Source organism: Staurois parvus, unplaced genomic scaffold (genome assembly GCF_062004578.1).
Source record: "Staurois parvus isolate SC_StPar_1 unplaced genomic scaffold, SC_StPar_1.0 ptg000574l, whole genome shotgun sequence".
In the NCBI taxonomy this organism is placed as follows: domain Eukaryota; kingdom Metazoa; phylum Chordata; class Amphibia; order Anura; family Ranidae; genus Staurois; species Staurois parvus.
This window is the reverse complement of record NW_028318370.1, coordinates 847170-861350: the sequence shown is the minus strand read 5'-3', so window position 1 is coordinate 861350 and position 14181 is coordinate 847170. Positions and strand designations below refer to the sequence as shown.

The window sequence follows — 14181 nt, the reverse complement described above, 5'->3', positions numbered from 1 at the left end:
GATTGGAAGTGGGTGTTGTACTGTTGGGTGTTGTGTTCGTTAACTGCTCAGAAGGGTTTGCTGTACTGGTTGCCATGGATGTTGTTGGTGTGGATGCAGTAGAGGTATTAGTAGTTGCAGGGCTTGTAGTTGTTGTGGTAGCGGTGGTGGTTGTTGTAGTAGTAGATGGTGTAGTAGTGGGGGTGGTTGTAGCAAAAGTAGGAGTAGTTGGTGTTGTACTAGTGGTGGTAGTTTCAGTAGAGGTATTAGTAGTTGCAGGGCTTGTAGTTGTTGTGGTAGAAAGAGCTGAGCCAATTGTTGGAACCTTTCCAGAAGTGGATGTTATACTCGTTGAGGTCAACGATGATTGTACAGAAGGGGTAGTTGTACTGGTTGTGGTAGACCCTGTTTGTGGGGATTTTGTTGTTGTGGTCGTGGTTGATTGATTGGAAGTGGGTGTTGTACTGTTGGGTGTTGTGATCGTTAACTGCTCAGAAGGGTTTGCTGTACTGGTTGCCATGGATGTTGTTGGTGTGGATGCTGTTGTTGTGGTCAGGTTTGATTGTGTGGAAGTGGTTGTTGTTCTGGTTGTGGTAGACCCTGTATATATGGATGCTGTTGTGGTCAGCGAAGACTGCATAGAAGGGTTTGCTGTACTGGTTGTCGTGGACCCTGTTGGTGTGAATGCTGTTGTTGTGGTCGTGGTTGATTGATTGGAAGTGAGTGTTGTACTGTTGGGTGTTGTGTTCGTTAACTGCTCAGAAGGGTTTGCTGTACTGGTTGCCATGGATGTTGTTGGTGTGGATGCAGTAGAGGTATTAGTAGTTGCAGGGCTTGTAGTTGTTGTGGTAGCAGTGGTGGTTGTTGTAGTAGTAGATGGTGTAGTAGTGGGGGTGGTTGTAGCAAAAGTAGGAGTAGTTGGTGTTGTACTAGTGGTGGTAGTTGCAGTAGAGGTATTAGTAGTTGCAGGGTTTGTAGTTGTTGTGGTAGAAAGAGTTGAGCCAATTGTTGGAACCTTTCCAGAAGTGGATGTTATACTCGTTGAGGTCGACGATGATTGTACAGAAGGGGTAGTTGTACTGGTTGTGGTAGACCCTGTTTGTGGGGATGTTGTTGTTGTGGTCAAGATTGATTGATTGGAAGTGGTTGTTGTACTGGTTGTGGTAGACCCTGTATATATGGATGCTGTTGTTGTGGTCAACGAAGACTGCATAGAAGGATTTCCTGTACTGGTTGTCGTGGACCCTGTTGGTGTGGATGCTGTTGTTGTGGTTGAGGTTGATTGATTGGAAGTGGGTGTTGTACTGCTAATGATAGACCCAGTTTGTGTGGATGCTGTTGTTGTGGTCGAGGTTGTTTGATTAGAAGTAGTTGCTGTATTGGGTGCTGTAGACCCTGTATTTGTGGATGCTGTTGTTGTGATCGTTAACTGCTCAGAAGGGTTTGCTGTACTGGTTGCCATGGATGTTGTTGGTGTGGATGCTGTTGTTGTGGTCAGGGCTGATTGTGTGGAAGTGGTTGTTGTACTGGTTGTGGTAGACCCTGTATATATGGATGCTGTTGTGGTCAACGAAGACTGCATAGAAGGGTTTGCTGTACTGGTTGTCGTGGACCTTGTTGGTGTGGATGCTGTTGTTGTGGTCGTGGTTGATTGATTGGAAGTGGGTGTTGTACTGTTGGGTGTTGTGTTCGTTAACTGCTCAGAAGGGTTTGCTGTACTGGTTGCCATGGATGTTGTTGGTGTGGATGCAGTAGAGGTATTAGTAGTTGTAGGGCTTGTAGTTGTTGTGGTAGCGGTGGTGGTTGTTGTAGTAGTAGATGGTGTAGTAGTGGGGGTGGTTGTAGCAAAAGTAGGAGTAGTTGGTGTTGTACTAGTGGTGGTAGTTGCAGTAGAGGTATTAGTAGTTGCAGGGTTTGTAGTTGTTGTGGTAGAAAGAGTTGAGCCAATTGTTGGAACCTTTCCAGAAGTGGATGTTATACTCGTTGAGGTCGACGATGATTGTACAGAAGGGGTAGTTGTACTGGTTGTGGTAGACCCTGTTTGTGGGGATGTTGTTGTTGTGGTCAAGATTGATTGATTGGAAGTGGTTGTTGTACTGGTTGTGGTAGACCCTGTATATATGGATGCTGTTGTTGTGGTCAACGAAGACTGCATAGAAGGATTTCCTGTACTGGTTGTCGTGGACCCTGTTGGTGTGGATGCTGTTGTTGTGGTTGAGGTTGATTGATTGGAAGTGGGTGTTGTACTGCTAATGATAGACCCAGTTTGTGTGGATGCTGTTGTTGTGGTCGAGGTTGTTTGATTAGAAGTAGTTGCTGTATTGGGTGCTGTAGACCCTGTATTTGTGGATGCTGTTGTTGTGATTGTTAACTGCTCAGAAGGGTTTGCTGTACTGGTTGCCATGGATGTTGTTGGTGTGGATGCTGTTGTTGTGGCTGGAGTTGATTGTGTGGAAGTGGTTGTTGTACTGTTAGTGGTAGATCCAGTTTGTGTGAATGCTGTTGTTGTGGTCAAGATTGGCTGCTCAGAAGGGTTTGCTATACTTGTTGCCATTGACCCTGTTGATATGGATTCTGTAATTTTGGTCGATGTTGACTGGTCAGAAGGGGCTGTTGTACTGATTGTGGTAGACCCTGTTTGTGAAAATGTTGTTGTGTATAAGGTAGTTTCTACCACAGGTTTAGCTGTAGTGCTGTCTGTGGTAGATTCTGTTTGTATGGATGTTGTTTTATCTGTGCTTGAAAAAAATTGAGCAGCAGTATTTGGATTAGTTGTACTGGTAATTCCAAGGGAAGATGTGTTAGTTGTAGTTGAGTCTGTTTGTGCATATGTAGTTGTGGTTTGCATTGATTGCTCAGGGGTGGTTGTTGTACTGGTTGCTGTGGACTCTCTTTGTGTGGATACTATTGTTGTGGTCAATTCTGATTGTGCAGAGGTGATTGTTGTGCTTGTCATAATAGAATCTGTTTCAGTGGATGCCATTGTTGTGGCGAAGGATGACTGCTCAAAAGGGATTGTTGCAGAACCTGAAAGCGTGGATGCTGTTGTTGTGGTTGAAGTTGATTCCTCGAAAGTGGTTGTTGGACTGGTTGCAGTAGAATTTGTTTGATCAAATGTTGCTATTTTGCTTTCAGTTGTACTGCTGCCTGCAGTAGACCCTGTTTGTATTAATGAAGCTGTAGTTGTGATTGAAGCTGATTGATCAGTAGAGCTTGAGCTAGCTGTACTAGGCTTTACAGATGACAACGTTGAAGTGGATTCAGCTTTAGTTGAGGTAATCTCTGTAGGTACTGAAGTCTCAGCAAGTGACAATGTTGTAGCTACACTTGTGGTAAATGGTTCTGGGAGAGATCCAGAAGAAACAGCAGATAATGTTGTCACCAGTGGTGTGGTACTTTCTACTATCATAAATGATGAGGTTACTGAAGAACTTTGAGAAGTGGAGATACCCTCTGTTGATGAAGATAATGTAGATGGTTTTGTAGAGAAGGCTGTTGACAAACTTCCAGTGATAGCTGAAGTATCAGAATTTGAAGTTGTTAAAGTATCTGCACTTACTGTTAAGGATTCTGGAACTGTTGCAGTGGAAACTGAAGACAATGTCATCACACCTGGAGTCGTGCTTTCCACTGTTACAGTGGATATATCTGTAGGATTTACAGATGACAACAATGATGTAGATTCAGCTATAGTTGAGGTCAATGAAGAGCTTAGTAAGGCACTTGTGGTTGTGCCTGTTGTTCCTGTAGACAGAGTTTCTGAAAAGGTTGACTGTGGCGTTGACAAACTAGCTGTTGTTATTGAAGTATCGACAAGTGACAATGTTGTAGCAGCACTTGTGGTCAATGATTCTGAGACAGATCCAGTAGACACAGCAGATGATGTTGTCACCAGTGGAGTGATACTTTCTACTGTTGTAACGGACGTATCAGAAAGGCTTACAGTTGATGAAAATGATGTGGATTCTACAGGAGCTGAGGTTACTGAAGAGCTTTGAGTCTGAGAAGTGGAGATACCCTCTGTTGATGAAGATAAGGTAGATGATTCTGTAGAGAAGGCTGTTGACAAACTACTAGTGATAATCGAAGTATCAGCATTTGAAGTTGTTAAAGTATCAGCACTTGATGTTAGGGACTCTGGAATGGTTCCAGTGAAAACTGAAGACAATGTCGTCACATCTGGAGTCGTGCTCTCCAGTGTTACAGTGGAAATGTCTGTAGGATTTACAGATGAGAACAATGATGTAGCTTCAGCTATATTTGAAGTCATTGAAGAGCTTTGGAAAGCACTTGTGGTTGTTTCTGTTGTTCCTGTAGATAGGGTTTCTAAAAAGACTGACTGTGGTGTTGACAAACTAGCTGTTGTTATTGAAGTATCGGCAAGTGACAATATTGTATCAGCACTTGTGGTCAATGATTCTGAGAAAGGTTCAGTAGACACAGCAGGTGATGTTGTCACCAGTGGAGTGGTACTTTCTACGTTTGTGACAGACATATCAGAAAGACTTACAGTTGATGAAAATGATGTGGAATCTACAGCAACTGAGGTTACTGAAGAGCTTTGAGCTTGAGAACTGGAGATACCCTCTGTTGATGAAGATAAGGTAGATGATTCTGTAGAGGCTGTTGACAAACTAATAGTGATAGTTGAACTATCAGCATTTGAAGTTGTTAAAGTATCTACACTTGTTGTTAGGGACTCTGGAACTGTTACACCGGAAACTGAAGACAATGTTGTCACACCTGGAGTTGTGGAAGTATCTGTAGGATTTACAGATGACAACAATGATGTAGATTCAGGTATAGTTGAGGTAACTGAAGAGCTTAGGAAAGCACTTGTAGTTGTGTCTGTTGTTCCTGTTGACAGAGTTTCTGAAAAGGTTGACTGTGGTGTTGACAAAGTAGCTGTTATTATTGAAGTATCAGCAAATGATAATGTTAAAGCAGCATTTGTGGTCAATGATTCTGGGAGAGATCCTGTAGAAACAGAAGATAAAGTTGTCACCAGTGGAGTGGTACTTTCAGCTGTTATGATGGATGTGTCGGTAACGCTTACAGAAGATGAAAATGATGTGGATTCTACAGGAGGTGAGGTTACTGAAGAGCTTTGAGCCTGAGAAGTGGAGATACCCTCTGTTGATGAAGATAATGTAGATGACTCTGTAGAGAAGGCTGTTGACACACTTCCAGTGATTGCTGAAGTATCAGCATTTGAAGTTGTTAAAGTATCTACACTTGTTGTTAGGGATTCTGGAACTGTTCCAGTGGAAACTGAAGACAATGTTGTCACACCTGGAGTCGAGCTCTCCATTGTTACAGTAGATGTAACTGTAGAAACAGATGATGTTGTCACCAGTGGAGTGGTACTTTCTGCTGTTGTGATGGATGTGTCAGTATTGCTTACAGATGATGAAAATGATGTGGATTCTACAGGAGCTAAGGTTACTGAAGAGCTTTGAGTCTGAGAAGTGGAGATACCCTCTGTTGATGAAGATAATGTAGATGACTCTGTAGAGAAGGCTGTTGACAAACTTCCAGTGATAGTTGAAGTATTAGCATTTGAAGTTGTTAAAGTATCAGCACTTGTTGTTAGGGATTCTGGAACTGTTGCAGTGGAAACTGAAGACAATGTTGTCACACCTGGAGTCGTGCTCTCCACTGTTACAGAAGATGTATCTGTAGAAATAGAAGATGATGTTGTCACCAGTGGAGTGGTACTTTCTGCTGTTGTGATGGATGTGTCGGTAACGCTTACAGATGATGAAAATGATGTGGATTCTATAGGAGCTGAGGTTACTGAAGAGCTTTGAGTCTGAGAAGTGGAGATACCCTCTGTTGATGAAGATAATGTAGATGACTCTGTAGAGAAGGATGTTGACAAACTTCCAGTGATAGCTAAAGTATCAGCATTTGAAGTTGTTAAAGTATCTACACTTGTTGTTAGGGATTCTGGAACTGTTCCAGTGGAAACTGAAGACAATGTTGTCACACCTAGAGTTGTGCTCTCCATTGTTACAGTAGATGTATCAGTAGAAACAGAAGATGATGTTGTCACCAGTGGAGTGGTACTTTCTGCTGTTGTGATGGATGTGTCGGTAACGCTTACAGATGATGAAAATGATGTGGATTCTACAGGAGCTGAGGTTACTGAAGAGCTTTGAGCCTGAGAAGTGGAGATACCCTCTGTTGATGAAGATAATGTAGACGACTCTATAGAGAAGGCTGTTGACAAACTTCCAGTGATAGTTGAAGTATCAGCATTTGAAGTTGTTAAAGTATCTACACTTGTTGTTAGGGACTCTGGAACTGTTCCAGTGGAAACTGAAGACAATGTTGTCATACCTAGAGTTGTGCTCTCCATTGTTACAGTAGATATATCTGTAGAAATAGAAGATGAAGTTGTCACCAGTGGAGTGGTACTTTCTGCTGTTGTGATGGATGTGTCGGTAACGCTTACAGATGATGAAAATGATGTGGATTCTACAGGAGCTGAGGTTACTGAAGAGCTTTGAGTCTGAGACGTGGAGATACCATCTGTTGATGAAGATAATGTAGATGACTCTGTAGAGAAGGCTGTTGACAAACTACTAGTGATAGTTGAAGTATCAGCATTTGAAGTTGTTAAAGTATCAGCACTTGTTGTTAGGGATTCTGGAACTGTTGCAGTGGAAACTGAAGACAATGTTGTCACACCTAGAGTTGTGCTCTCCATTGTTACAGTAGATGTATCTGTAGAAACAGAAGATGATGTTGTCACCAGTGGAGTGGTACTTTCTGCTGTTGTGATGGATGTGTCGGTAACGCTTACAGATGATGAAAATGATGTGGATTCTATAGGAGCTGCGGTTACTGAAGAGCTTTGATTCTGAGAAGTGGAGATACCCTCTGTTGATAAAGATATTGTAGATGACTCTGTAGAGAAGGCTGTTGACAAACTACTAGTGATAGTTGAAGTATCAGCATTTGAAGTTGTTAAAGTGTCAGCACTTGTTGTTAGGGATTCTGGAACTGTTCCAGTGGAAACTGAAGACAATGTTGTCACACCTAGAGTCGTGCTCTCCACTGTTACAGAAGATGTATCTGTAGAAATTGAAGATGAAGTTGTCACCAGTGGAGTGGTACTTTCTGCTGTTGTGATGGATGTGTCAGTAACGCTTACAGATGATGAAAATGATGTGGATTCTACAGGAGGCGAGGTTACTGAAGAGCTTTGAGTGTCAGAAGTGGAGATACCCTCTGTTGATGAAGATAATGTAGATGACTCCGTAGAGAAGGCAGTTGACAAACTACTAGTGATAGTTGAAGTATCAGCATTTGAAGTTGTTAAAGTGTCAGCACTTGTTGTTAGGGATTCTGGAACTGTTGCAGTGGAAACTGAAGACAATGTTGTCACACCTGGAGTCGAGCTCTCCACTGTTACAGAAGATGTATCTGTAGAAATAGAAGATGATGTTGTCACCAGTGGAGTGGTACTTTCTGCTGTTGTGATGGATGTGTCAGTAACGCTTACAGATGATGAAAATGATGTGGATTCTACAGGAGCTGAGGTTACTGAAGAGCTTTGAGTCTGAGAAGTGGAGATACCCTCTGTTGATGAAGATAATGTAGATGACTCTGTAGAGAAGGCTGTTGACAAACTGCTAGTGATAGTTGAAGTATCAGCATTTGAAGTTGTTAAAGTATCTACACTTGTTGTTAGGGATTCTGGAACTGTTGCAGTGGAAACTGAAGACAATGTTGTCACGCCTGGAGTCGTGCTCTCCACTGTTACAGTAGATGTATCTGTAGAAACAGAAGATGATGTTGTCACCAGTGGAGTGGTACTTTCTGCTGTTGTGATGGATGTGTCTGTAATGCTTACAGATGATGAAAATGATGTGGATTCTACAGGAGCTGAGGTTACTGAAGAGCTTTGAGTCTGAGAAGTGGAGATACCCTCTGTTGATGAAGATAATGTAGATGACTCTGTAGAGAAGGCTGTTGACAAACTACTAGTGATAGTTGAAGTATCAGCATTTGAAGTTGTTAAAGTATCAGCACTTGTTGTTAGGGATTCTGGAACTGTTCCAGTGGAAACTGAAGACAATGTTGTCACACCTGGAGTCGTGCTCTCCACTGTTACAGTAGATGTATCTGTAGAAACAGAAGATGATGTTGTCACCAGTGGAGTGGTACTTTCTGCTGTTGTGATGGATGTGTCGGTAACGCTTACAGATGATGAAAATGATGTGGATTCTACAGGAGCTGAGGTTACTGAAGAGCTTTGAGTCTGAGAAGTGGAGATACCCTCTGTTGATGAAGATAATGTAGATGACTCTGTAAGGAAGGCTGTTGACAAACTACTAGTGATAGTTGAAGTATCAGCATTTGAAGTTGTTAAAGTGTCAGCACTTGTTGTTAGGGATTCTGGAACTGTTGCAGTGGAAACTGAAGACAATGTTGTCACGCCTGGAGTCGTGCTCTCCACTGTTACAGAAGATGTATCTGTAGAAATAGAAGATGATGTTGTCACCAGTGGAGTGGTACTTTCTGCTGTTGTGATGGATGTGTCCGTAACGCTTACAGATGATGAAAATGATGTGGATTCTACAGGAGCTGAGGTTACTGAAGAGCTTTGAGTCTGAGAAGTGGAGATACCCTCTGTTGATGAAGATAATGTAGATGACTCTGTAAGGAAGGCTGTTGACAAACTACTAGTGATAGTTGAAGTATCAGCATTTGAAGTTGTTAAAGTATCTACACTTGTTGTTAGGGACTCTGGAACTGTTCCAGTGGAAACTGAAGACAATGTTGTCACACCTAGAGTCGTGCTCTCCACTGTTACAGAAGATGTATCTGTAGAAATAGAAGATGATGTTGTCACCAGTGGAGTGGTACTTTCTGCTGTTGTGATGGATGTGTCCATAACGCTTACAGATGATGAAAATGATGTGGATTCTATAGGAGCTGAGGTTACTGAAGAGCTTTGAGTCTGAGAAGTGGAGATACCCTCTGTTGATGAAGATAATGTAGATGACTCTGTAGAGAAGGCTGTTGACAAACTACTAGTGATAGTTGAAGTATCAGCATTTGAAGTTGTTAAAGTGTCAGCACTTGTTGTTAGGGATTCTGGAACTGTTGCAGTGGAAACTGAAGACAATGTTGTCACGCCTGGAGTTGTGCTCTCCACTGTTACAGTAGATGTATCTGTAGAAACAGAAGATGATGTTGTCACCAGTGGAGTGGTACTTTCTGCTGTTGTGATGGATGTGTCAGTAACGCTTACAGATGATGAAAATGATGTGGATTCTACAGGAGCTGAGGTTACTGAAGAGCTTTGAGCCTGAGAAGTGGAGATACCCTCTGTTGATGAAGATAATGTAGATGACTCTGTGGAGAAGGCTGTTGACAAACTTCCAGTGATAGCTGAAGTATCAGCATTTGAAGTTGTTAAAGTATCTACACTTGTTGTTAGGGATTCTGGAATGGTTCCAGTTGAAACTGAAGACAATGTTGTCACACCTAGAGTCGTGCTCTCCATTGTTACAGTAGATGTATCTGTAGAAACAGAAGAGGATGTTGTCACCAGTGGAGTGGTACTTTCTGCTGTTGTGATGGATGTGTCAGTAACGCTTACAGATGATGAAAATGATGTGGATTCTACAGGAGCTGAGGTTACTGAAGAGCTTTGAGTCTGAGAAGTGGAGATACCCTCTGTTGATGAAGATAATGTAGATGACTCTGTAAGGAAGGCTGTTGACAAACTACTAGTGATAGTTGAAGTATCAGCATTTGAAGTTGTTAAAGTATCTACACTTGTTGTTAGGGACTCTGGAACTGTTCCAGTGGAAACTGAAGACAATGTTGTCACACCTAGAGTCGTGCTCTCCACTGTTACAGAAGATGTATCTGTAGAAATAGAAGATGATGTTGTCACCAGTGGAGTGGTACTTTCTGCTGTTGTGATGGATGTGTCCGTAATGCTTACAGATGATGAAAATGATGTGGATTCTATAGGAGCTGAGGTTACTGAAGAGCTTTGAGTCTGAGAAGTGGAGATACCCTCTGTTGATGAAGATAATGTAGATGACTCTGTAGAGAAGGCTGTTGACAAACTACTAGTGATAGTTGAAGTATCAGCATTTGAAGTTGTTAAAGTATCAGCACTTGTTGTTAGGGATTCTGGAACTGTTGCAGTGGAAACTGAAGACAATGTTGTCACACCTGGAGTTGTGCTCTCCACTGTTACAGTAGATGTATCTGTAGAAACAGAAGATGATGTTGTCACCAGTGGAGTGGTACTTTCTGCTGTTGTGATGGATGTGTCAGTAACGCTTACAGATGATGAAAATGATGTGGATTCTACAGGAGCTGAGGTTACTGAAGAGCTTTGAGCCTGAGAAGTGGAGATACCCTCTGTTGATGAAGATAATGTAGATGACTCTGTGGAGAAGGCTGTTGACAAACTTCCAGTGATAGCTGAAGTATCAGCATTTGAAGTTGTTAAAGTATCTACACTTGTTGTTAGGGATTCTGGAATGGTTCCAGTTGAAACTGAAGACAATGTTGTCACACCTAGAGTCGTGCTCTCCACTGTTACAGAAGATGTATCTGTAGAAATAGAAGATGATGTTGTCACCAGTGGAGTGGTACTTTCTGCTGTTGTGATGGATGTGTCAGTAACGCTTACAGATGATGAAAATGATGTGGATTCTACAGGAGCTGAGGTTACTGAAGAGCTTTGAGTCTGAGAAGTGGAGATACCCTCTGTTGATGAAGATAATGTAGATGACTCTGTAAGGAAGGCTGTTGACAAACTTCTAGTGATAGTTGAAGTATCAGCATTTGAAGTTGTTAAAGTATCTACACTTGTTGTTAGGGACTCTGGAACTGTTCCAGTGGAAACTGAAGACAATGTTGTCACACCTAGAGTCGTGCTCTCCACTGTTACAGAAGATGTATCTGTAGAAATAGAAGATGATGTTGTCACCAGTGGAGTGGTACTTTCTGCTGTTGTGATGGATGTGTCCGTAACGCTTACAGATGATGAAAATGATGTGGATTCTATAGGAGCTGAGGTTACTGAAGAGCTTTGAGTCTGAGAAGTGGAGATACCCTCTGTTGATGAAGATAATGTAGATGACTCTGTAGAGAAGGCTGTTGACAAACTACTAGTGATAATTGAAGTATCAGCATTTGAAGTTGTTAAAGTATCAGCACTTGTTGTTAGGGATTCTGGAACTGTTGCAGTGGAAACTGAAGACAATGTTGTCACACCTGGAGTTGTGCTCTCCACTGTTACAGTAGATGTATCTGTAGAAACAGAAGATGATGTTGTCACCAGTGGAGTGGTACTTTCTGCTGTTGTGATGGATGTGTCAGTAACGCTTACAGATGATGAAAATGATGTGGATTCTACAGGAGCTGAGGTTACTGAAGAGCTTTGAGCCTGAGAAGTGGAGATACCCTCTGTTGATGAAGATAATGTAGATGACTCTGTGGAGAAGGCTGTTGACAAACTTCCAGTGATAGCTGAAGTATCAGCATTTGAAGTTGTTAAAGTATCTACACTTGTTGTTAGGGATTCTGGAATGGTTCCAGTTGAAACTGAAGACAATGTTGTCACACCTAGAGTCGTGCTCTCCATTGTTACAGTAGATGTATCTGTAGAAACAGAAGAGGATGTTGTCACCAGTGGAGTGGTACTTTCTGCTGTTGTGATGGATGTGTCAGTAACGCTTACAGATGATGAAAAAGATGTGGATTCTACAGGAGGCGAGGTTACGGAAGAGCTTTGAGTCTGAGAAGTGGACATACCCTCTGTTGATGAAGATAATGTAGATGACTCTGTAGAGAAGGCTGTTGACAAACTACTAGTGATAGTTGAAGTATCAGCATTTGAAGTTGTTAAAGTATCAGCACTTGTTGTTAGGGATTCTGGAACTGTTCCAGTGGAAATGGAAGACAATGTTGTCACACCTTGAGTCGTGCTTTCCATTGTTACAGTGGATGTATCTGTAGAAACAGAAGATGATGTTGTCACCAGTGGAGTGGTACTTTCTGCTGTTGTGATGGATGTGTCCGTAATGCTTACAGATGAGGAAAATGATGTGGATTCTATAGGAGCTGAGGTTACTGAAGAGCTTTGAGTCTGAGAAGTGGAGATACCCTCTGTTGATGAAGATAATGTAGATGACTCTGTAGAGAAGGCTGTTGACAAACTACTAGTGATAGTTGAAGTATCAGCATTTGAAGTTGTTAAAGTATCAGCACTTGTTGTTAGGGATTCTTGAACTGTTGCAGTGGAAACTGAAGACAATGTTGTCACACCTGGAGTCGTGCTCTCCACTGTTACAGTAGATGTATCTGTAGAAACAGAAGATGATGTTGTCACCAGTGGAGTGGTACTTTCTGCTGTTGTGATGGATGTTTCGGTAACGCTTACAGATGATGAAAATGATGTGGATTCTACAGGGGGTGAAGTTACTGAAGAGCTTTGAGTCTGAGAAGTGGAGATACCCTCTGTTGATGAAGATAATGTAGATTGCTCTGTAGAGAAAGCAGTTGACAAACTACTAGTGATAGTTGAAGTATCAGCATTTGAAGTTGTTAAAGTATCTACACTTGTTGTTAGGGATTCTGGAACTGTTCCAGTGGAAATGGAAGACAATGTTGTCACACCTGGAGTCGTGCTCTCCACTGTTACAGTAGATGTATCTGTAGAAACAGAAGATGATGTTGTCGCCAGTGCAGTGGTACTTTCTGCTGTTGTGATGGATGTGTCAGTAATGCTTACAGATGATGAAAATGATGTGGATTCTACAGAAGCTGAGGTTACTGAAGAACTTTGAGTGTCAGAAGTGGAGATACCCTCTGTTGATGAAGATAATGTAGATTGCTCTGTAGAGAAGGCTGTTGACAAACTACTAGTGATAGTTGAAGTATCAGCATTAGAAGTTGTTAAAGTATCTACACTTGTTGTTAGGGATTCTGGAACTGTTCCAGTGGAAACTGAAGACAATGTTGTCACACCTTGAGTCGTGCTTTCCATTGTTACAGTAGATGTATCTGTAGAAACAGAAGATGACGTTGTCACCAGTGGAGTGGTACTTTCTGCTGTTGTGATGGATGTGTCGGTAACGCTTACAGATGATGAAAATGATGTGGATTCTATAGGAGCTGAGGTTACTGAAGAGCTTTGAGTCTGAGACGTGGAGATACCCTCTGTTGATGAAGATAATGTGGATGACTCTGTAGAGAAGGCTGTTGACAAACTTCCAGTGATAGCTGAGGTATCAACGTTTGAAGACGTTGAAGTATCAGCACTTGTTGTTAATGTTTCTTGGATTGTCGTGGAGGAAAGGGTCAAAGATTGTGACGAACTAACAATATCTGTGCTAGACTGTAAATTCGTAGTTTGTGCACTAATAGTTTGTGTTGTACCAAGTTGGCTGGTAGTGCTCTCAGTACTGGATGATGTACTTTCCGTAGATCCACCAACAGTGGTGGACTGTTCTGAGGACGTGCTTTGGGTATTAGTTACAGTATCTGTAGTTGATCCCAGTGTAGAATTAGTTTCTGTGCTTGGTGAAGTATTGGCATCTGTATTGGATAATGATGATGCTAAACTGCTGCTTAATGAATTGCTTGTCTGTTCTGTAGTAATTATACTACCTTCTGTACTCAGACTTTGACTTATAGTGCTGTAACTGTAGGTAGTTGTGTCAATGGAGCTGGTTGGGTCCTCTGTAGTTGATAGCGAAATATCTATAATGCAAATCATCAAAGTTTATAATTGAATATGCATTTTTAGATCCAGAAGACATTCATGTACAACTCTGCATTAATAAAATCCTTACATGCCAAATATACAGTGGGTATAGAAAAGAATCACCCCCTTTAAGATAATCACATTTTGTTGCTTTGTAGCCTAAAATGAAGACAGGCACAGTTTTTGTTTAATACATCTGTATTTACTCAGTGCAAACATCCAAGTAAAAGATATAGCATCAACATTTCAGAAAAAAATATAAAAACGCAAAATCACTAAGTTGGAAAAAAAAAATCACCCCATCCTAAAAATAACTTGTAAACTCAGTCAGGTGTAGCTAATCACCTTCTCAATGGCACACAAAGCCATTTTACTTTCAACTGTGATCAGCTGTTGTCATTTTGATTAGCTCAGCATGAAAAGAGCTTTCCTGGAGAATTTCAGTCCTTGGT

General features: G+C 41.7%; 1 protein-coding gene across 1 annotated transcript in view; it reads right to left on the bottom strand.

Annotated features, from left to right (window-relative positions):
- LOC149450431 (uncharacterized) overlaps nucleotides 1-14181 on the bottom strand; it is a 53062-nt gene that overhangs the window by 33937 nt on the left and 4944 nt on the right. Inside the window, exons 3-4 of the mRNA XM_089691946.1 lie at nucleotides 5914-13725; nucleotides 67-5874 (exon numbers count right to left, since the gene is read on the bottom strand). Coding sequence (XP_089548072.1) covers nucleotides 67-5874; nucleotides 5914-13725 — 13620 coding nt within the window. The remainder of the gene's footprint in view (nucleotides 1-66; nucleotides 5875-5913; nucleotides 13726-14181) is intronic.